Source organism: Bremia lactucae, linkage group LG7, assembly GCF_004359215.1.
Source record: "Bremia lactucae strain SF5 linkage group LG7, whole genome shotgun sequence".
NCBI lineage: Eukaryota > Oomycota > Peronosporomycetes > Peronosporales > Peronosporaceae > Bremia > Bremia lactucae.
The window spans coordinates 267,953-291,881 of NC_090616.1; the positions used below are offsets into that span (position 1 = coordinate 267,953).

The 23,929-nt window shown below is 44.7% G+C and overlaps 4 protein-coding genes across 4 annotated transcripts; 1 reads left to right on the forward strand and 3 right to left on the reverse strand.

The window, feature by feature from the left end:
* Positions 1-18,130: 18,130 nt before the first annotated feature.
* Positions 18,131-18,373, reverse strand: CCR75_005794 (uncharacterized protein; the record flags this gene model as incomplete). The annotated part of the gene is made up of 1 exon (XM_067963869.1): positions 18,131-18,373. One exon carries the CDS (start codon positions 18,371-18,373, stop codon positions 18,131-18,133), a length of 243 nt encoding a protein of 80 aa, XP_067816022.1.
* A 386-nt stretch (positions 18,374-18,759) lies between these two features.
* On the forward strand, positions 18,760-20,712 carry CCR75_005795 (uncharacterized protein; the record flags this gene model as incomplete). The annotated part of the gene is made up of 1 exon (XM_067963870.1): positions 18,760-20,712. The coding sequence occupies one exon, from the start codon at positions 18,760-18,762 to the stop codon at positions 20,710-20,712; it is 1,953 nt and encodes a 650-aa protein (XP_067816023.1).
* On the reverse strand, positions 18,772-21,726 carry CCR75_005796 (uncharacterized protein). The gene is made up of 4 exons (XM_067963871.1): positions 21,622-21,726; positions 21,473-21,547; positions 21,085-21,307; positions 18,772-21,023 (listed from the first exon to the last, which is right to left on the reverse strand). Exons 1-3 carry the CDS (start codon positions 21,622-21,624, stop codon positions 21,248-21,250), a joined length of 138 nt encoding a protein of 45 aa, XP_067816024.1. The 5' UTR covers positions 21,625-21,726; the 3' UTR covers positions 18,772-21,023; positions 21,085-21,247.
* A 1,101-nt stretch (positions 21,727-22,827) lies between these two features.
* Positions 22,828-23,031, reverse strand: CCR75_005797 (uncharacterized protein; the record flags this gene model as incomplete). Its single annotated transcript, XM_067963872.1, has 1 exon — positions 22,828-23,031. The coding sequence occupies one exon, from the start codon at positions 23,029-23,031 to the stop codon at positions 22,828-22,830; it is 204 nt and encodes a 67-aa protein (XP_067816025.1).
* Positions 23,032-23,929: the final 898 nt, after the last annotated feature.

Genomic DNA, 23,929 nt, shown 5'->3' on the forward strand with positions numbered 1-23,929 from the left:
AAGAGGTTGGAGACCTAAATTATAGGCTCACCCTTCCCCCGTATATGAAGACGCACCCCGTATTTTTACGTGGGTCGTCCGAAACGGTATGTAGACCCAAATGAGGTCACATATTTCCATCTGGCTAAGGAGTCCGATGGTGACGCCGACTGTGAGTCGAGCGTCGTTCTGGTGAGGGGGACGTTGAAGGCGAAAAGCTATCAGACCGATTATTCCTTCCGCGAACAGGACTTGGAGACCGAGGGACATCACGCGAGTAACGCGGTTCCCTCAGCATTATCCGTTCGAAAAGGTCCAAGCGAGTCTTCAGGCGTTCATAACCCTGACGAGCCTTCGCTCGGACATCAACGAGATCCGAGGTCAGTCGCAAGACTTGACCCTCGAGATCCGCAATACGTCGTTCAGCAGCGCTTAGCGCATGTGACTGAACTGACGAAGAGAAGGCAGCCGCGAGTAAGTGGGCGAGATCACCACTCCTATTGGGCGCCGCCTGCACTGATGGATACGCGTTGGAATCAACGCTTCCTTGTTGGAAGGTTGCTTGTCCACCGTTCCGTCAGACAAGGGTATCAGATCCTCATCAAATGGAAAGGTTACCCGAAGAGTTTTGACTCTTGGGAACCGTTCGATACCCTACGTATTGATGTGTCCGGTTTGGTGGCTGCCTATGAAAAGGAGCACCAGCTGAGGCCTCTTCGCTAGTCTCAAACGGACTAGCTGAAGTAGCGTTGTGAGAAGAAACATGGGTACAGTACTGCCCATGATTTCTTTAACACACACGCGGGCGAAATTAATTCGCTGCGACCGCTGTTTCATCGCATCGGAATGCGGATCAATACGGCGTAGGAATTCCGCTCGTATTGGTCGGATGTTTCATTTGAACGCAACACGACCGGGATCGGAAAAATACGCCCAAGCGATTTTCCCTGAGCCCTCCATGATTAAAAGACGCCATAATAATTATGTGCGTCTACAAGAGCGCGCTCTAGGAGCAACGCTCTTGGCCCGTCGAAACGAGGCCATTTAGATGGAGGGGGCATCTTTGGAATGCCATCCGTCACATAGCCACGTTCTTAACGACTGGCTTGTGACACCGACTGAGCACGTTCACGTGTCGTCTGCGAAGCTTTAGGCTCCGAATCCTCTATGTCAGAACCATTATGGATTAGGGTCTGAGAATAAGGCGTTGTGGTTATACCCAACGGAGAAGAGGCTACGCCTTTATGGGCAATAATGCGCCATCTTCCTTCCTCATGAGCTCGTTGTCCGCATCACTACTATGAGGTGACGGCAACGGTGTCGACTCATTGTACTCAACAATGAGCGACGGATCAACATCTCACTGTTTAAGTGGGATGGATCCTTTAGTCCTGTTATCGCGACAGCAGCAGTGGCTGTCGGCGGTTCGACTAAGGCATTAGACGCTGCCGGCGAAGCAACGCGGCGCGTGCGCTTAGTGCGAGGTTGAGTGGGCGTCTTCGCAGACGACCCACAAACGTGGCCCGTTTTAGGTGGCATCTTTGGCTCGGTGTACGTAAACACGTGTGCTAGAGTGATTGAGTGAACTACCGGCGCGTAAAGCTGCTCGCAGTTCCTCTCTCCTCTTTGACGAATTAAAAAAGGTAAAATTCGTTCTTATGGGGGGGATGGTGGAACGGGCTAAAGTTGCCCTAATGTTACACAGTCCCCGTTAAGTACACCTGGTGTACATAAGGGGACGGTCAATTACTAAATTAAAGTAATTAAACCCAGCACTCGGGTGTAGTTCACATTTGTGACCAACCCTTGTGTATGTGATGCACATGGGTGCATTCAGATTAGAAGGAATGACGCCTAGCGTCATCCGTGATGACGGCTTGCGTCATCCGTTACGCAAGGTATCCAGAAAGATACGCTCGCAATATATATTACATGTTATCTATAGAGATAACATTTTAATTGGTATAAATAGGTATTTGTATTTAATTCTATTAAATATAAATCAGTCTGAAAACTATTTCCTACTTGGTAAGTGCGAACGAGGAGACAGATTACCGCTCCCATGACGACACTTAACCAGAGTACTTAGTGTGTTGGGTGAGGTCGCTTGCGCACCCACCACAATTACCTCACTGCACGCAAGAGAAGCAGGTTTAACCGCTTCCTCGCTGTGCTAGGGTGTGTGTCTAAGTAGAGCGTGGCCGCATTACGACGTGCCCGCCTACAAAAAGGATACTATATTTTTCTAATATTTCTATTAAGTGATGAAGCACCATTCGTTAGTACTGCTTCAGTTCTAGCCGACCCGCACTGAAAACAGGGACGGTGAGGTGCCTCGGAGTGCTTCACGTACACGACGTGCAGAGTGCAAGGAATTAGGGTAAATTACCACTGAATTAATTTTTATTTTTTCTAACTGATACTTTTGGTTCACTCCTCAAGGTATCGCCTATCCTAGATCTAATTCTTACTAAGTATCGTCTCTCCTAATTGCGCAAACGTTTTTTTTTAGTTGTTTTTGTTATAGCGCATATGTAATTTTTGAATAAAAGAAAAAAAATGGTTTAAACGATTAATAGAAATGAGTGGTCAAGGGCTCAGCAATTTGACTGGTCCTGAAATCTTCCCCGATTTGAAATCTCGTTGACCCTGATTAAAATCGGCGACGAGATCGTTCTTGTTGGAGACATGGCATATATTTTTCTCTTGTTCCCAGCTTGCTTCTTCCTTGGAATCACCATGTCATTGTACGAGCCGGTATGGTTGACGATTGAATTGACTTTTCTTCAAGAAAAGTTCAATAAGTTGAAATGTTCCGCTGTACCATTATCCACGAATTTTTATGCATTCGGTAACGGACGACTTCGAAATCTTTCCGGTGTCGATTCATGCTCGATAAACATCAACAATAATAGTTGGAATAATCCTCTTCATGCTTTGTGGTTTCTTAAGTCTTTCCACATTAGGAATTGTCATGTTGATAATCTCGTATGGTCCCACCTTTTTGCCGCACCTTGGCTCTTGGTGTCTCCATATCCTTCGCAGCGTGTTTCAACGATATTCTGCGGGTATCAAGCATAACTAGATCTCCAACCTTGAATTCAACTTGATTCAATTGGCGCTTTTGCTTGTAATATTGCTTTTGCGAAGCTTAAAATGTCTGCGAGCCTGATCGATGATCTTTGCTCGTTCTTCGATAATCTTTTTGCGTATACGTCAATCTCCTTTCGTTGACTATTCCAGCCCAGTGTATTTAGCCATGCAGAGGGTTCCTTTCATTCCGTATCTATTTCAAAGGGAGAGCATCCAGTGGATGCACTAACCAGTGTAGAGTTTGCATTTTCTATGCTTCCCAAGTGTTCGGTCCACTCAGTGCCATGGCAGGATACCATGCATCTGAGTGTGTCTTTTCGATCTGTCCATTGGCTTGAATCCTATGAGTAATTGTCTCACTTAGACAAGACTCGACGATTGTCATCAAAGATTTCCAAAATATGGACGTGAACTTGCTATTTCGGTCACTATGGTCCGAAAGACCATGGTGTCGAGAGAGAGCATCGAAGAATATTGTCGCTGTGGTGCATGCATCGTCCTTAACGTACACTGCATCGTACTTCGGGCGTCTGCAAAACTTGTGGATAACCGTTAATATGGCATTTAAATCACTGCAAATTGGAAGCCCTGCAATAAAGTCATTGACACTACTTGCCAGCAAGCACCAGGTATTGAAATTGGCACCAGCAATCGAAATATTTGCTGATTGTCATGCTTCCAACGTGTAAAAGTTTTACGTGTTTTGACGCATTCCTTGACGTCTTCTATTATGAGTTCTGCCAATAGAATTAAGAAACTTGCAAAAAGGTTCTACGATCGCCGGATGAATAGCTATGGCCGAATCTTGATATTCCGATAATATTTTTATACGCACACGGTTGTCGTTTGGTACACAAAGACGTGTAAGCTTATACGGTGTGCGCAAGGACCACGATTCATCTTGGTATACAAACAATGAACTTATCAGAACTTTTCCATGCTTCTTTAAACTCTGTATCTTTGGGGTGTAGCCTTTTGAAGTAGCTTTGAACTTCTTGTGACAACTCGACATACGACGCTGTCATTAAGGCGGCAACTTGCAGAGCCTCAGCTTCCTCTTATGGCAGAGTTTGCACCGAGGGCGAACAAAGTTAAGGTGTACCTCGTTGTTGGCAACTAGAATTTCACTTGTGGGAGTGGAAATTGTCCGCCACAGTATCATCAGGCCGGCGCGAAAGCGCATCAGCTAATACATTTAAAGCACCATTGATGTGATATACAGTAAACGTGCATTAAGCGAGGGTAGTCAAGCATCGAGCCAACTTTGGCGAGACTTTCGGATGATGAAGCAGCCAAGAGCAGGTGCTATTGTCCGTGAAGACCTCAAACTGATGGTCATAAAGGTGATGATGCCATTAATCATGTCAACCCAGCTATAGCTCCTGATGAGCAGGCCAATCAGTTTAATGGATTTCAAGCCTCTTTGATGGTCATTCCGATTGATAAATTTCGATACGACACCACCCGATGCAACCGTAGGGAGAACGAATGGGCATGAAAAGCTCGGCAAAGTCAGCACAGTGCGGCTTGTAACGAAGACTTCAGCCTTAGGAAGGAATCCTCTTGCTCTGCATTCCAAACCCATGGAGAATGTTTCGTAACGAGATGGCTCAACGGCAGAACTATGTGCCCAAAACTGATAAATAAAGCGGCGATAATAACCACCAAGACAAAGAAAACTTTGCAATTCCTTTACAGAGATAGGTGGTGGCCACTTAGCGATTGCTACCGTCGTTGTATTATCATTGGACAATCCTTTGCCAAAAACAGTGTGCCCAAAAAGCTCACTTCTTTACGCGCAACCTTGCACTTGCCGATGTGCGTGAAGAGTGTATTTTTGGGTAAGATGTCGAACACGATGACAAGATGTCTAAGATGCTTGTCATAAGAGACGCAGAAGATGCATATGTTATCCAAATATACCACAACCAATGGGAACTTCCCAAAAAGAACAAGCCGCAAGCACGATCAAATGCCAGGCATTCCAGTAAGGCCCATCGGAGCAACGCACCACTCATATGTTTCATTTGATGAACGAAACGCGGTAAACTTTTTGCTACCCGGATGTATACGCATCTGATGGCACCATTGAGCAATGACTGTGAAGTAGCTCATACCTTGCATCTTATTTAATAGATCATCGATTCGCGGCAAACGTATTTTAGGAGCGACTGACTTTGAGTTGACGTAACGGAAGTCAAATAGCCAACGGAGCAAAATGTTCGCGTTTACGGATCGAACTCATTCGGAACAAGAAACACTCGTACCGGTTGTTGGGAGTGTCAAAGATGATTGCTACCCGAGGCGAGTCTGTAAGCTCGATTAATCCGCGTGGAATGTCTCATCGACGAACTTCTGTAAAGCCTTTTGTTCAACTTGCGAAAGTCAAAATGGCGGACGATTACTCGGTTGCGCACCGGGTTGCACGTTGATTTCGAACCGAACCGATGAGGACGCAATGAATTCGGTAACATTTCCGGAATACATCATAATAATAATCGAGTAAAGCCTTGGACTGTTTTTCACCAGGTATTGTAGATTTCGACATTGATAAATTTTGACAAGTTAAACTACTTAATATTGTGATGTCTTAAATTTCTTTGAAAAATCGGTGGAGGAAATGATGAACGATTCTAGAATAAAACTCTTCCTGTGGTATGTCATCATTTTTGAACGAAATTTGATGCGCACGCCAATTTATGATCGGCTTCTGCGCAGTATACCAAGGCTTACCCAGAATTACTTCATGGGAATAGCTCATTGTCCACTCAGTGATGAGTACGTCAAATAATTGATTACCATCAAAGGAGACATTTGCGACTCCTTTCGTCACCTTCTTTTTGGTGGTATTAGTGCTGTCAAAATGAGTGACTTGAATTGCCGCTTCAGCCATGACGCGTTACAGCAACCCCGGCTTCACTACGTTGCATGTGGCGCCAGAACCGAGCATTAAATTGACAGTATGATCGTCATGATGACCCTTTTTGACGATCAAAATACTTCCTCGTAAAGGCAGCAAAGTCAGCTTTACTTAGTGTGGTGATAGCTTCATGTGACGCAGTCGCAATGGTTTCTTCTTCGACTGACTCATTCTCGAAATAGTTAATGCTTGACCTATCGCGACGATATCCGTTGTGTAATTATTTTGCTGGTTCTCGCGCTTGAAACACTGCTGAATCGTGTACCCCATGTTTTTTGCAGTGTACACACTTTGGCCTTTTTGGATGTTGATTATGGACGCGAGATGACCGATGAAATGACCGAGCATTGTAGATTTCCATCGGCTCTGGCTCATAGTATATTTTTCTGGCCACATATTGTGGACCAAGACGAGGGGTTCTAACGGTGTGGTGGTGATACTCACCCGCATGTGCGCGTTCAAATTCGAGCGCCACAGTGATAGCATTTGACAGTGTGTTTCCCCGTCGGTATTAAGCTTCTTCGTGAGTTCTTGTTCTTAACCCTCGTTAAAAATAAATGATTTGGTCTATTTGGTCTAACCCTCGTTGGAAATAGATAATTTACCTTGATTTATCATGTGCTCAACTAACGTAATAATTTGTCGACATTTCGCAATGTAGTCCGTTAAGCTTTGCGATTGGCTTGTTTCAGCCGATGCAGATCGTCTCGAAGACGTTGTTCCCGATCCGCAGGGAGGAAATACTTTTCCACCGCAAGAAGAAAACTTATCGACTGAGTGAATTTCTAATTAGGACGCAATGGCTCCACAAGTACGAAATGTACTTGAGGAGCCATTGCGTCCTCTTTCCACTTCGAACCGCGCGCAATAAGAAATTGCTCTACTTGCGCGAAATAAATTTGAACTGACTCTTCGCTTCTTCCGCAATACGTTAGTATCCTTAGCCCGTCCACCATTAGCCTACCGACCTTTTAGGAATTTGCCAATGTGCTGATTAGCTCTTGTTGTTGCTGAAGCATCGGGCGTTGGAGGATTTGGGCCATAATGGAAGAAGGATATGTTCGGAAACTTTAAAATACTAAGTTGTTTAATTCATATAAGTATTTTAAGTTGAATCGAAAATCCTATAAGATAGTGCGCTTGGCTTCTCCTAAGAGCCCAGTTATCTCGTGTAGCGGAGCTGATAAGGTGGACCCTTGCTTGGGCAGGCAGGATTTCTCCTTGGTGAGTTGTTTTGCTAAGATCTTTGCGTGCAGATTAGAATGTAAGACGACATTTTTAGGTAACGGATGCATATGTTTGGCTGATATTGACCCATAATAAGGTCGGTAGACGTCGATCCAGCTGTTTCGCAGTGAATTAGTCAACAAGCTTAATGACTTACGTAGCTACATAGACCCCTGGTGAATAATGATACAATGCTCGCAAATAATCACAAAGATCTCCTCGACCATGTCATGCCCAAGCCAGAGGACGCTATGTTACAAGAGTCAACCAAATGGAAAGCCGCGGATTTGAAGGCCTTGGCAGTAATAGCGGGTCTTTTGGAAAGACTCAAGCGGATTGTTCGCAGTCTTGCAGATTTCTCGCCGTGCTCAAAGACGAAATCCATACCGCAGTCGATTGGAGACTGAGTATCAGCCTTTCGCTTCTTACTCATAGAACTTAAGGACGTAATGAAGCCCTTAGGCGTATGCGTTAGATATTCAATCTTATCCCAGATGGATTAGCTGTTCCACAGAGTTAAGCTGGACCCAACCTCACACAGACTTAGCGACTATCTGCCAGGCAGACGCTTAGATTTACAGTGGAGACACTGAAAACTGCTACGCAGCGCTTCTGAAGGAATGGAGCAGTTAACTGCGAATTGAAAAAAAAACCTACGGTACAAGCAGTGCCGGCAATCCAACGAAGCGCGATCTAGCGCAGTGCAATTCAACGAAGAGCGACGCGAACGACGAAGCAGCGAGCGGACGGCGAAGAAGCGAGCGGACGGCGGAGAAGCAAGCGGAAGATCAACAAGTGGTACCACTTGTAAGGAATTAGGGTAAATGACGACTGAATCAAAATTTAGTTTTCTAATCGATATTTTAGGTTCTTCCCTTAAGGTGTCGCCTATCCTAAATCTGATTCTGACGAAGCATCATCTCTCCTAATTGCGCAAACGTTTTTACTTATGGTACATATGTAGATTGAATTAATGAAAATGAATGGTTTAAAAGATAAACCGAAACGGGTGGTCAAGGGCTCAGCAAGTTGACTGGTTCCTTACACAGAGGACGGTTTTAAATTTGCTGAGAATTCTTAGCAACTAAAGGTCAATTCACAAGACGCTTAGTATAGGGAAAGCAAACTGTTTCATTATGATAAATTTTTTAGGTATTGCGATCTTCTTATATATTAATGTAAGTGTGCTTATGACCGCTAATTCGAACGTCTAGCAGAGATTGGCGGGGTTGCTTTCGAAACTTAAATCAACATGTACACACAACTTTCGCATTGCTGCTACTTTAGTGGGGCACCTTCCACAAGGACTAGTTACAGTACTACCTACACTGAAAACAATGAAGGTGAGGTGCTTTCTGAAGTGCAGAAGAAGGTTTTAAGTAGCAAAGAAGTCTAAGCTACCAAAGGTCAATACTAAGGCTTTAATAAAGGGAAAAATAAAACTGTATTCATAATGACAAACTTCTATCTACTGACTGAATAATTAATAACAAAATATGAATCGCGTCTCCTCGCGCATCGCCAAATCGTGTCGTTACAAAATATTTTTGAATAATCCTAATTAAAACAAAATATTAAGCTTTTGATCAAAAGACATCATACGGAGATTTCGACGTTGCTTGTCGTGCATGGAGATTTCGAAGTTGATATATTTTATGAGATGTGATGGGCTGTAATTATGACATTGATTGCTAAAAAATGGATGGGGCGAGTTTAGGAAAAAGCGAGGGTGAGTTTAGAAATTCCCTATAATAAAACCGTGATCGACCAGCAAAGTTGAAATCTTCGCGCACGACTAGCAGCTTCAAAACTTACCGTCAATCGTCCATTTTCTAAGCTAACCTCAATATTTCTCGCAGGCGCTGTAGCTTATGCAACACCCGGAATATCCTTTAGGATTATAGGCAGCGACCGAAATATATATCTATGCCCGGACCCCCTTAGCTCCAACGGCGGCGTCAAATTGCATGACATGACACCACAACTGTATTGTTCTCTCGTTATGTCGATTTTCTCAAAACGAAAACGCAATTGGGGACATATCAAAACAAAATTATAGAATTTTATTGAAATTAGTATTTTAATTACTTGATTGATTAAGGCTGGAACTCGACGCAGGACGCAACCTGCAACTCCTGGGACTATGTCCTGTTGCTTGACAGATACTGCATCTGGAAAGGCTGCGGGTTTGTGGATTAGATATCTGAGTTTGATTTTCTGCCTGAACATACTCAAAAGCCGAAGGGTCTCTTTGCATTAAGTGATTGCGCGAACCTGTTGGACTGCCTCTACCCCTTATTGTCGGAGAATCTTGGATTGAGTTATTTGTGTTTAGGTGTTCACGAATTAAAGTGTTAATGTGATGTTTCCGGTGAGGCTCTAGGTACTATAGGTAATTCAAAGGATTAGAATTAAGAAAAAGTAAAACTGTATAAAGCTAATAAGTTTCCTACACATCGATCTTCTATCTACTACTGAACTAATTATGAAAATATCTACCTAAGAATGGCGCCCTCTTGCGCACCGCACAATCGTGTCTTGAAATGATTGGCGTGTTTGATTCAGACTACAACCAACCAATCAATATAGCTAATGTCTTGTTGCATCAATAATATCAAATTTGGTACTATTGGATCTATTTAAGTCAAAATTAATAAAGATAATAACTTTGTTCTTCTTTGCATATTTGCTCTTATAGGAAATAGTATTATGTAACGGGACACCACGTTACGTCACCTTCTTCTAAACCAACAGTCACTATAGTGACTGATGTAGGGTGACAGGAAAAATTCTCAAGTCTTTCCCTGTAATTAGCAATATTGTTTTTAATCAAAATACCGATTTTAATTAAGGTATCGATTTAGTTTGCATTCTTGATTTTGACCAAAATCAAATGCTGACAAACAAGTCTGTGCGCGTGGGCCGCGAGGCCGCTAAGCTGGCAGCTGCACGGATCAGTATAGCTGTCAGTAAGGCAAATGTTTCAGTAGAATCTACTGCGGGGGAGATGTCACCTCCTACTCCCATTGAAGGTGACTGGGGTATGTCATCTGTTGGTGACATTGCAGGTGACGGAGACAAGTCACCTGCTCCACCAAATATAGGTGACTGGTCCAAGTCACCTGCATCGCCCGACTCAGTGGCGACTGAGAAGGCCGCCGGATCACCCGGGGCTGAGTCCGTTAACCCTTTTAGTTCCAACGTGACTACCAAATAGGTGATGACGAGGTTGTTTAACTCGTCAGACCTATTTGATGGGGAGTCATCATCAGATGACTTCGAAGGCGATTACCACTCTGGTAACGTTAGTATGCGTCACCAGGAACTACGTGGTCGCGAAGGTAAGAGTGCTGCTAGTGGTGCTAGTTTGCATCACCAGAAAAGGGGTGAATCAAGGGATCGCTCCCAGGGCCAAGTTAACGTTAACATGAGCCAACAGGAGAGGGACCGCAATACGTGCGGTTCGCTCCTGAAAAGAGGCCTTGGTTATTCTCTAAGAGAAACCTTATTCGTTGGTCTGCTATCAACAACGATCAATACCATATTCCGTTATTCGACTCATCCTGGTTTCACTAGCCTGGTGAGGATGAAACAGAATTCTTCATCGAGGCCTTTCACCGGCATCGGTGGTACAATTGAATACGGGAAAAAGTTGTCAAACTTTTGTTTCAAGCTTGGACAGCCTTTGTACAGAATGTACAAAACACAGGTCGTAAGATTTGGCTTGTCAAGCTAAATACTTTCCGTGAACGGTTCGAGAAACGGACCGAAGTCGGTGCACGCCATGAGTTTCTCCGTTTATATAGAGAGACAATAATTTATTGCCTCTCGTGGGAGGACTCATGCCCATGCTACTTTAAGAGTGCAGGTCATGAGCCTAAGGACGCATATTCCTAAAAGATCCTCATTGAAGGACTCTCATCTCTTACGAGATGCGTCAAGGGATTGAGAACCATGCAATCCTTTTACGAGCGCGGGAAGCGCTCGTTCTCCGATGGTCCTTCTGCCGAGGAGGATGGGTCTCGTCTTGCAGTACGACGAGACCCGGAACGTCCAACTTCAGTTGGGAACGAGGTTCCTAACTATCATGCGAGGGCGGACACCCTCGCCAACGAACGAGCTAACTCGTTCGGACCCCCTTTGCCTTACGGTGGCTAAAAAACTTTCAGCAAGAAAGCGCTTCTCACCACTAATCCATTAATGGATGTGGAGAGGGCAGAAATATCGGGTTCGCCTTGCTTGACGAATCCGAATCGACATCGTGATTTGTATCACACCCTTTATTATTTCAGGAAGGACATTGATCACGAGCGATCCCGTCGCCGCGAGTTAGCGTTGACGGTCGATAATGTTTCTTTTGACCAGATAAAAAGTTGTGCGCAGATTGTGACTGAACAACTGGCAAACGAAAGGACACATTAGCTACATCAAAACGAGCATGTGACAGCTCGTTAAAAGATCTCTTCCTTGGAGGAAAGACTGGATCGTCTGGTACAAGAGAATAAGACTTTGTTCCGAGACAAGAAGTCTTTGCTCGGAACCATCAGGCTTTGGCTGATGCCCTTGACCGTTCCAGTGTAATTCGGAATCGGAAGAAGCCTCGTACTGATGGTACGGGCGGAGACGCCAACATAAAACGTAGAATGCGTACGCATACTACTAGGCAGATCGATCGTGTATGCATTGCCTTGGCTATGCAATACACGAAACTAACCGATATACCTGGGCAGTAATTTACTACTGCCTACATTCGTCACTACGTGCTTTGGTTGGTTTACCGTAGACAGTATGACTTGGTCATGAATTTTAAATGAAAAAAATATGTTTGCTTTTCCATTTTTGTCCGAGTTCCGTTTCTGTCGGTACACCGCATCAGTGATGGAATTCTTTACGAAACGAAACACTGCTTCTCTAGCCAGCAGGAGATCACCTACATAATCGTTTTTTAGTGCGACCGGCTCGCGCTGCAGAGATATCAATCTCTTCATTATTGAGAATATTATCATTCTTAAGAAACGTATTATTTTCGATGCTGAGTCATTCAGCATCGTTGTCTTGGTCTGTAGTAGCATCATAGTTATTACTGAGTTTGTCTACTTTAATGTTAGTTAACTCAACATTGGTATCCTTCGCATTGACATTAGGGCTAATGCGTGATGAGCAAGAGCTGAAAGGTTCTTTGGTCGAGCGAGTCCCTCCCCCTAAAGAAGATTTACTCTCAAACACGAGGGTGGCCTAAGCCATTCACGAAAAATGGTGTATGCTTTGTAGAAGCATGTACTAAATTGTCGATGGCAAATTCTACCATTGCCAAGAACTCGCTACAACTCTTAAAGTGTCGTCGTGTCCGCGAAGTATCTCTTCGAGAATAGGATCTGACCATCTGGTTCAGGGTGATCAGAAGTTGACATTATAAGTACGTTCCTAGTGATTTTAATCGATCTGAGACCAGTTCACGGGAGATAATTCATGGAGTCGAAATATCGTGTCAGTGACGACACGAGCACAGCCTTTGGCTGTGATCGACTCCGGGACGGCGGCAAAATGTACCATCTTGCTAAAACGGTCAACAAAAACAAGAATGCCATTATTCTTATTTCTTCGGGGAATCCAAAAACGAAGTCCATAGATACGGACTGCCAATACTCTACCGGAACAGGCAGAGGTTGTACGGGAGCACGGGATGGAGCACTGGGCTACACCCGTTGACAAACTTTGCAGGCACGTATGCACTTGCGGACGTACTGGCGTGGCCAGTAGAAGTCGCGACTTATCGTGATATAAGTCTTCTCACGTCCACGAAGACCATTAATTGGTGCATCGTGGCACTCATACATGATGCTTAATCTCAAATCACTATGGGTAGGGATGATGTGTTGCCAGCAATGGCTGCATAATACAATAAACCATTGCGTGCGGTACATCAATCTGTTCAGGATCGACACAATTTCGAAAATTCTTTTCAAGGATTCTTGGGATGGTTCTTAAGGTAAGCCATCAACCCTTTCTGAGCCTTATCTTCTCAATACGCTCTTCTAACGTCCTCAAGTAATGTTGACGACATAACACTTATGTTGCAACAGTGGCGTTATGCCTTATGCTCAGTGTTGATTCGCGCAGCCGGCTCAAATCGGGTCAGCGCGAAAGGGCATCAGCGACAACGTCAAGTCGTCCTGGTTTATACTCCACGGAGAAGCTAAACTCCGCGAAAAAGACAAAAATCTCGCCATTCGTTGCGAAAGGTGTGGACTGTTTACGGCGTGCGTAAAGACGCATGGTCCATATATACAATAAACGGTCTATCCCCAAGAGATAGACCCTAAACTTAGCCAGTGCGTATTTCATGGCAAGGAGTTCCTTGTCATACACCGGATAGTTGCGTTCAGCTGGCAGAAGCTGACGCGATTGATATCAGAATTCGCGCTCTGCGCCTTCTGTCTCATATTCAATTTAAGCATAGCCGATTGCAAAATCGTTGGCGTTACAGACCACATCAAATGGTCTGTCTTGGTCCGCAATCGCCAGGTTTGGCGATTGCACCAAGCTTTGTTTACTAAACTAAAAGGAATATTGACAATCAGTGCTCCATGACCATTTTTCTTTTTTCTACAACAGAAAAGAAAGATGTACTATCATTTCGGCATAATTGCGTACGCCGCTAAACTGTGGAACTTTCTTTGTCCCTTTACATCGACTGACACAGGCCAATCGGTGATCGCCTTTATCTTTTTTGGATCCGGGCGTCCACCGAGTTTACCCACGATGCACCCAACAAGTGGTATTTCGCTTGCAGCGAATATACACTTCTTCAGATTGCATACAACTTGGGCTTACGCATAAGTGTAAGAACCTTTCGGGCGTGGGTACGATGATCTTCAACATCTAATTTCCGTTATTGGCTGTACTATGAACAAAGATGTCATCAAAAGAATTCGGTGCAGAATCCCTTTTAAATGTCGCAGCTAAGCACCTGTGGCATGACTAGCCAATCCCATAGCATACCGCTTGGGGTACTTACTGCTGTGATCGAAATATCTTGTTCACGCATAAGGATCTGATAGAATCCATTTATTAGATCCTTTGACAAAAAGATAGTATTCTTTGACATACCATCAATCATTACGTCTTTTCGTGGTATCGGCGTTTGAGCCGGTACAGTTGCAGCGGTCACTTATTGAATGCATGCACTATTCGCCATTCTTCTGTTGCTTTACGGACACAGAAGGTCGGAGAACTATGTGGGGAAGTTAATTTCCTCACATGGCCCGCTGCTAAGCGTTCAACATAGAATTGTCGATCGCTATTACTTGTTCACGAGGCAATGGCAATTGCTTCATTACACAGTATTTAGACCTGGTATTAGGTCGATTTCGTGTCTAGTGCCTTTATCCTTAGGCAACTCGCTCGGTACTGATTCATAAAAGACATCCTTGGTTTCTAAAATCCTTTGATAAAAGGTTTGTCTTAAATGACTCCCAGGATTGAGACGTAAGACGTTCAATCTGAGTCTTCACATCGACGACACTTTCGTCCATCAATGAGCCACTGAGAATCGGTTCGTTCTCAGGGAATACTATTGCCGACCGAATATCGGCCACATAGTTGTCATCTGTGACAAGTACGCTAATCTGCCTAACTTTGCCACTGCGCAGATCACGCAAGAACCGTGTCAATTCTAGCGTTGGCAATTGAATTATCTTCGAAGTTAACTTCGAAGGCGCTATAAGATCAAGTGTATTAGCGCCTACACTTGATCCATTGTTTACTAAGACAAATATCCTCTCAGTTTCCTCTTTGGAACATATTTTTAAAGGTACCTGGGAGCCTTAGACCGCAGGTTTCCGGGAACTTTTTCCCACAGAAATTATTTGGGGAGTATCCTTCCTAACTGCCTCTAGCTTTGGAATTGTGTTACTACAGCTAGATTTACTACGATCGACCATCCAGTCGATCTAAGTGTCTCTTACAGACTGGCGTTTGAATAGATGTTGCTTTTTGCACAAGTATCCTTGTATTTGACGCTCGCCTGTGCTTGAGCAAAGCCGTCGGTAACTATGTCCACGTCACAATGGTGGGCCTTCGTCGCTGCCTGTGCTTGTGCACAGTCGTCGGGATCTAACTTCACAATGTATTGGGTATTCACACAGGTCTTGTGCAGTCATGCTAACGACCGAATTACAAGATAGGCCATCTCACTCACTCGTAGGACATCCACACTCTTGTGGACACTCCAAGACTTTCATTAGTTGGCCATTTAAGAGACAGGCATCGTCACGGCTTGATGCTGTCAATTTATACATGGCTCTTACTTTCTGAGCCATGGAAATTCAAGGATGAAATCAATTTTTTCATCCAAGTCTAGTACGATGAAATCGTCATCTTACTGCTTACCCTATAACGTGTATTGGTTTACCAACTACACGTTTCTTAACCGTTACAGATGCGCCTGTTGCTAGGCGCACTGTCATCCTCGTTAGAGGATTATCGCGTTCAATCAATTTGAGTCTGCAATCTTCTAGCGATTGGCGTCTAATAAAGTTATTCGGCGCCCAGCAATCTACTAGGGCTTAAGTGGCAACTTATTTGATACTTTTATTTTTAGGGTGATGAGGTTAACCTCATTTCCTGGGGCAGTTAGACACAATGTTTGTGTGAGGAGCAACTTTCGTCAAAAGACCTGCAAAATTCTTTTGACGTTGCTGGATCAGTAGGGCGCTCCGCACGTAGTGACCTCGACCGTTTGTTGACGATCCGCCTCACCGATGCGATTTCACAACGGCGTCGGATCCACGTCCTCCGCTGTTCCTAGCGGGGAGTCTGTATCTTCGCCCATTGTGTTTAGGCACTGGCAGTGAAGCACTACACTCATAGGCGTAGTGGCCCAATTTGACAACAAGTTCATTTCCGCAATCGTTTGTTACGTAAAGAGCGAGGTTTCTCGATCTCTAGATACGAGAGATCCATGGGTTTTTGGACCTCCGTTTTCTTGTCGTCTCGGTAGAAGATAGGCCCCAGAGTGGACAAAAGCCTGTTTAAGACTAAAGTCCTCCTGTTCCGCTATAGAGATGACTTGGTCTAGCGGCTCTACTTCTAGCCGGAACATGTGGGTCTTAACAGGACCGTCTGCAAGACCTTTAATAAAAACAATTATTTGTGTTTGTTCATCCATTGGATGACTAACGATACAACTGACCAGATATCGTGTATGTTGGGCATAAGCGTGATTGCCACGCTTGCCCTGCTTCAAATTCAGGAGCTTGCACGAGCCCTGAATTCGACACGTGGCGGCTCATGTGTTTGTCTGAGCAGGGACCTAAAAGACCTCATACGACCCAAAGACTAATGGGTCGTGAAGCTTGAGCCCCAAAGGCCCAAGATTTGGCACGTCCGGCAAAGTTGAACATGCCAGATTTTACTTTCGTCGCGTCATCACTAATACCACGAGCTTTTATGCCATCGCCAAGTTCGACGAACCATCTCAAAAGGGAGTCGCCTTTGGCTGCCTTAAACATAGAGATCATGATCTTTAAGCTTTCGGGTCGATGCAGAAGCGTCGGCCCGTTAGCAGCATGTAAATGCTGCTGTCTCAACAGTTCCATCTTTTGAGCACCCTGTTATCTCATCACCTCTGTGCGTTGAGAGCCTTGCTGGTGAAGCAAGGCTACTTTTTCTTGAGCCCCGTCGAGTTCGTGTTGTGGCCGCATGCTGTTCATCTCTGCCCAGAGTGAACAGTATAGCGCCCACGGCTGGCCCGCCTGCGACCGAATTCATTCGTTCGATCGCTCTCCATTCGAGGTCACTCAAATGAGGAAAACTCTCACGCGTTGCGTGATAACCTTCTTGAGGGGCTTGGGAGGTCCCTCTTTCTCATCTTACATGTCCAAGTTGGTTGGAACGTGCGTGGGCCGTTGAACGGTCTTCGAAGTGCTACCAGGTGTAACGGAGCACCTTCCACTAGTACTGGTAAGTACTAGTTGATCTTTCACTAATTACAGTGCCTCGAAAGTTCACGTACCCAGGGTACAGATGAAGGTTTCTGAAAAGCTAAGGGTCTCTAGCTACTATAGGTAATTAAAAGGATTAGAATTATGGAAAAGTAAAACTGTTTTCATATAATTAGTTTCCTACGTAACGATCTTCTATCTATACTTATAATAATACTTAACGAAGTATGGCGCCTCCTTGTGCACTGCACAATCGTGTCTTGAAACGATTGGAGGGGTTAATTTAGACTTTAATCAACCAATCAATAGAGCTAATGTATTATTGCATCGATAATATCAAATTTGGTATCATTGGAATTATTTAAGTCAAAGTTAATAAAGATAATAATCTCGTTCTTCTTTGCTTATTTCCCTCTTTTAGAAAATAATACCTATGGAAAGGGACACCCCGTTACAAAAACTGCGCACATTATGAATTTCATACAAAGTTCAATTGTTTAAAGGACCTAAATTAGGACGTAAAAATGCGAAAAGTTATATTTAATTTAATTTTATTTTGTTATTAAAATTTCCTACAAACACTTTTTATTTGTGAAAATTAAAAAAACAGTGACTATTAAGCCCATTGGCACGAGAAAGCTTACGATTTCCACAAATTTGGAGCCTCAAGTTTATGTTTTAAGGGTTCGGGTATTGCACAATATGACCTTACAAAATAAATGGCAATATTAACTTTTCATAAAGTAACATGCACGTCTTCCGTTCTATTGACGGTACCCTTAAATACCATCCGACTTTATTGCCAAACTTGATCCGCTAGTGTGTGTGCTTGTGATTTTTGCAAAGTTCTATTAAAAATGTTTAGATTTGTTTTGTGCGCGCGCTTAAATACTGAAGTTGTGTGAGGGTTGGCTGGTGTATATAATCAGTACTTATCGAGGCTTGTGAATTGCAAAAAATGTTGTGATTACCGCTGATGTGTCTCGTCGCGTTCTATCGAAGTCTGCGTGTCCTGGATGGCCTTTTTGTTCTTTGCAGCCATAAACTCTCCTTCGGAGACTTGCCAGCGCTGCATCGAGTCTGTAAAAATGTAGACACCCGTAACAGCACCCAAAATGACTGCAAGACCCAAATCAATTAGCGGCGTAGATCGTCGCACGCGCGGGCGCAGGGTCATGCCCTTCTTGTTCGAGCGAAAGAGCGACACCATTAGACTCGTCTTTGGTTCTTACTTATGATCAAATTTATCTAAGTACGTTTATGCAATCATTTCCCTTGTTGAATTCTGGAAGGATCTACAAATTTCTACGAATATTTTCGTCTTCGGGAGAATATTGCCAGAATTTATAATCATAATGTTGGCGTCGACTTCTCAGACATTGCATGTCAACTACGTTATGAAGTGGCATTCTTGTATTAAAAGCATCACTTCTTAAAATTTAATGAGTCTGTAAGAAATAATTGCCTGACTAAAAACGTTACTCACCTTTTTGTACAGCGATACTATTTCTGACAGTTCGGCCCTAAAAAATAGCTGGCGAGTGGCTGCCAATGGCTTTCAATCGCAAATTTGCCATAACAACTTAATATCTAAATATGCTGCGTCTCACCGTCGCCCGCTCCGCCGCTCCCGCCGTTGGCAAGCGCATGTTCTCAGCCGCGGCTGGCTCCGAGGTCATTGGTATTGATCTAGGCACGACCAATTCTTGCGTGGCCGTTATGGAGGGTAAAACCGCACGTGTGATTGAAAACTCTGAGGGTGCGCGTACGACGCCTTCGGTGGTTGCCATTCTTGACAACGACGAGCGTCTTGTAGGCATGCCAGCCAAACGCCAGGCTGTGACCAATCCAGAAAACACATTTTATGCCGTTAAGCGATTGATTGGCCGCAAGTTTGATGACAAAGAGACACAGGAAGTCTCCAAGGTTGTGTCTTACAAAATTGTCAAAGGCAACAACGGCAAGGATGCGTGGGTGGAAGCCAAAGGAAAAAAGTATTCCCCGTCACAGATTGGCTCCATGGTGCTAACGAAGATGAAAGAGACTGCGGACGGCTTCTTAGGGAAGCCGATTACCCAGGCTGTTGTCACGGTTCCTGCTTACTTTAACGACTCCCAGCGCCAAGCAACGAAGGACGCTGGAAAGATTGCCGGTTTAGATGTGCTACGTATTATCAATGAACCCACGGCCGCGGCTTTGGCGTACGGTATGGACAAGGCCGATGGGAAGATTATCGCTGTCTTTGACCTTGGGGGTGGAACCTTTGATGTGTCGATTTTGGAGATCTCTGGAGGAGTATTTGAGGTGAAATCGACCAATGGCGACACGCTTCTTGGTGGAGAAGACTTCGATGAAGAGCTATTGCGTTACCTTGTGGGTGAATTCAAGAAAGAGACAAGTATCGACTTGTCTAACGACAATTTGGCCATGCAGCGATTGCGTGAGGCTGCCGAGAAGGCTAAGCGCGAGCTTGATGGTCTGGCTCAGACTGACATTAGTCTCCCGTTCATTACAGCTGATGCAAGTGGCCCGAAGCACTTGAATATGAAGATTACACGCGCTACTTTTGAGAAACTCGTCGGCAAGTTGATTGAGCGCACGATGGGGCCGTGTAAGAAATGCGTGAAAGACGCGGGTGTGGCCAAAAGCGAGATTAATGAAGTCATTTTGGTTGGTGGAATGTCACGTATGCCCAAGGTTCAGGCTACAGTGGAGGAGTTTTTCGGTAGGAAGCCGTCAAAGGGTGTGAACCCTGATGAAGTCGTGGCTATGGGTGCTGCTATTCAGGGTGGAGTCTTGCGTGGTGACGTGAAGGACATTTTGTTGCTGGATGTTACCCCTTTGTCTCTTGGTATTGAGACTCTTGGTGGTGTATTTACCAAGCTGATTCCTCGTAATACGACGATCCCGACGAAGAAGTCGCAAGTATTTTCAACGGCTGCTGACTCACAGACGCAAGTGGGCATTAAGGTGCTGCAAGGCGAGCGTGAGATGGCGGCTGACAACAAATTGCTTGGAAATTTTGACCTGGTTGGAATCCCGCCTGCGCCTCGTGGAGTCCCTCAGATTGAGGTGAGCTTTGACATTGACGCGAACGGAATTGTGAACGTTGGTGCCCGTGACAAAGCTACAGGCAAGGAGCAGAATATTGTTATTCAATCTAGTGGCGGCTTGTCCGAAGCCGAGATTGAGAAAATGGTTGCGGACGCAGAGGCCAACGCTGCCGCTGACCAGCAGCGCAAGGAACTAATTGAGGCCAAGAACGATGCCGACTCAACCTTGTACACGACGGAGAAGACACTGAAGGACCATGAGGACAAGATTGATGCCGAGACGCTTGAGAAGGTCAAAACTGCCCTCGCGGACCTCCGAACCAAGTCTGAAAGTGACGACACAGAAGCGATTAAGGCTGCGATACAAGAAGTGCAGACGCTGTCGATGAAGGTTGGTGAAGCTGTCTACAAAACACAGCAGAGCGAAAGTGCGGCCACGAATGACAAGCCGGACGAGAACGTGCACGACGCGGAATTTAAGGACAAGAAGGAGTAATTGCTTTCATGTTAGTCACAGCTAGTCAAATAAATGGTACAACCAACCACTTAGATGATGGCATTGTCGTCGTCTGCTTTAATATTTGTCAAACCTTTACAACAACATTTCTATCTAAATAGTGGACCACATAACGATGCTAGAACTGTTAAAGTTTATTGAGCCTATAGCGTTTACGATGCGTCATCTTCATTGGAAATGTATGACTTCAGTGATCGCATTCATACACTCTCGGACTTGTCTTCGACGGCGGATGCTTCACTAGTCATATGCTCATGACCTTTTTCGCCGCCTCTTTCAGTTGTCTGGTTCTTATGCATTGCAGCAGGTCAGAGATAATAGTCTTTTCATGTGGTATTTGTGGCATTGTACCTGCTCCATGAGGTCGGCAATCGATTTCTCCAGTTCGTCAATGCGAGATCCCATTTCATCAAGTGCACTACGACCACACCAGCACATAGCACAGCTTAACCGTTAAGGAAACTCGACTAAACACTCGACTCGCGTAATGTACGACATGCATAGCATCTATGAATTAGGTTAAAAGGATATTTCTTCCAATAATGGCATCCGACATTTGCGCGAATCGCGATTGCTGCAATCAAAGCATCGCCTCCTTTAAGCAAATGCAACACCCAACTTGACGGCGAAAAACCACCCACCATTTGTTCCAGCAAAGTTTGGACCTGTTGCAGCCCAAACGGTCAGCAAAGACGTGCGCTTTAAGAACGTTAGGCACGAATTTTTAAAAAGCACGCACGAAAACAGACAGGTCCTGCGCGTCAGCGTTAGGCGCAGGATTGGCGTTGGTAGTTTTAGAGGAGTCCGAAGAGCTCTGCATGGTAGAGGCGATTTAGTATATATGCACTCGAATAGTGGCAATTCGAGCATTGCTAGCCCGAGATATACCATTTCCGTGCTTGATTTTTCGCCGAAGTCTTGAAGCGATGACTGAACTCTTTACTGGCATACCGGTTCTATATTCTATAGAGAAGGATTACGTATCAGGTTTTGGCAAGGCACAGCAGGTCATGAGCTGGACCTGTGGGCAGTGCACTCTGGTGAATGCCAAGGAATCAGCTGCCAGTTGCGAAGCGTGCAATACCGTTCGTGTGCTTCAATGCCCCACGTGCAAGGGCGATATCAAGTGCGTTACATTAATATGAAGCCTTTTGCACGTTTCTCACCACGAATGATCAACAGATATGGCAAACGGCTCCATGTGAACGGTAGCTGCTATCATCCAGACTGCTTTTGCTGTACAAAGTGCAAGCGTCCACTGCCGCACCAATTTAAGGTCGTCAATGGCGGCAATTACCACCCAGAGTGCACTCCTCCACCAATCACTACGACGATCACCAAGACCGCTGTGACTGGCAAACGAGTCGTGCAAAGTGGCAATCGAATTAATAATGCGAATGTCAAGAAAAATTGTGCTTCTGAACATGGCAAAGCTCATTTTTCTGAAGGATGGCATTGTGCTTCTTGCACGTTTCTAAACGATAACGACCTGGCACCCACTTGTGGAGCCTGTGAAGCAATTCGCATTATGCAATGCCCAGGATGCAATGGAGAGATCAAGTGCGTGAATGCTTGTACCCCCCCCCCTGATAATAATTAGTAAGATTATACGACATGTGTGGTGGTGGTTACAGATATGGACAACGCGTTAATGTAAACGGCAAGGCCTATCATCCAGACTGTTTTCGCTGTGCTGCTTGCCACGCGAGCTTTAAGACTAGCCAATTCCAGGTCAAAGAAGGAGAATATTACCATCAAGAATGCTACAAAGAGCTGTATTATCCGCGGTAGTGACATAGTTGCCCTTTGTATTTGGCTACCATGCTTACTGACTTATTGAGTAATAGTTGCGATGTTTGCGAAGAAATTATCGCTTGTCAACCGGGGACGCAAAAAATTTCATACAAGGTGAGACGTTAATGGCGCGCTACCATGTCGTTGCGGCTGACGGCATGGCTTCATTTGAATAGGTAATGACTTTTGGGGGCCAAAAGTTTTGTGCCGAACATGAGAGCTGTGATCGTTGTTACAGCTGCCAGCGTGTCGAGGTTCGTTTGTATCGTGCTTAAAAATATTGTGAAGAGCCTTACTTGATTAGCCTACTAGCCGATCATTGCTGCTCGGCAATTCCATAAGCTCAGCGATGGGCGCAAGATTTGCCACGATTGCTGCGACTATATGGTCCACGATACCATTGAGGTGCTGGAATTGCAAAGTATACGAATGTGGGATTGTAACATGAAGAAATACGTCGCGTTTGTAGGCTCGCAGTGTTGTAAAAGAAGTTTGGGCCTTCATGCATGAAATCGGCATCGATCTGCCAGAGGTGTTCAAGCTCTTCGTACAATTTTGATAATCAATTGGCCTAATCGTATTCGCTCTATCAATCATAGATTCCAGTCTATTTGGTCGAATCTTCTATTCTTGACGAACAATGCAACGCTCATAGGAAAACAAAAACTTTAATGCATGGTAACAAGCCGACGAAAAGCCACGTGACGCGTGGTCTCTGCCTCTCCGAGGTATCGCAAATCCAGCACATGGTTCGTACCGGCAAGCATGCAGTTCCCCGTGTGACCTCCATTGAAAAGGTTTGTTTCTTAAAGTTGTTCGATTGCAGACCATATATTATATTCGTTAATGTCTTCTTTATTGCAGACTCGCTCGGTAAACGCAATCTTGATTATGTATGGGCTGCCGTACGACCTCACGGCTGCAGTATTGGCACACGAAGCCACTCACGCCTATATTAAACTCAGTGATAAGTATCCTAACAGTCTTTCCCCCAAGGTGTGTTGATTGCCGTCATAATGAAGGAATTGCATTCTGATCGTAACTGAAAACATTTGTACCTCGTGAGGTCGAGGAAGGTATTTGCCAATTGATAAGCTATCTATTTCTGAAATATAAACAAATGATGGAGTGCGATGGCTCAAAGAAGCGCACGTACGAGAGCCGATTAAGAAAGTTTTACATGCATCAACTTAAGATGGACACCTCGCCTGTCTATGGAGATGGCTTTCGCGAGGCGTACGAAGCCTACAAGAGGGTGAATTCATTACAACGCATGTTTGATACGATTCGACAGGATGGATTGTTTCCATGACTGCAACAGGAGTGGATTTGAAATAAAGAGATGGCTATAGATCTAAAGAATAAAATAAGTAGATTGATTCTTTATTAAAGCAGCAGGCCT

Excerpts from the sequence above, each read along its gene's own strand:
- CCR75_005796 (XM_067963871.1), bottom strand. Across the intron at positions 21,308-21,472 it reads CGCAGGACCTGTCTGTTTTC|CAATCGCGATTCGCGCAAAT; the intron begins GTGCGTGCTTTT and ends CTTTGATTGCAG.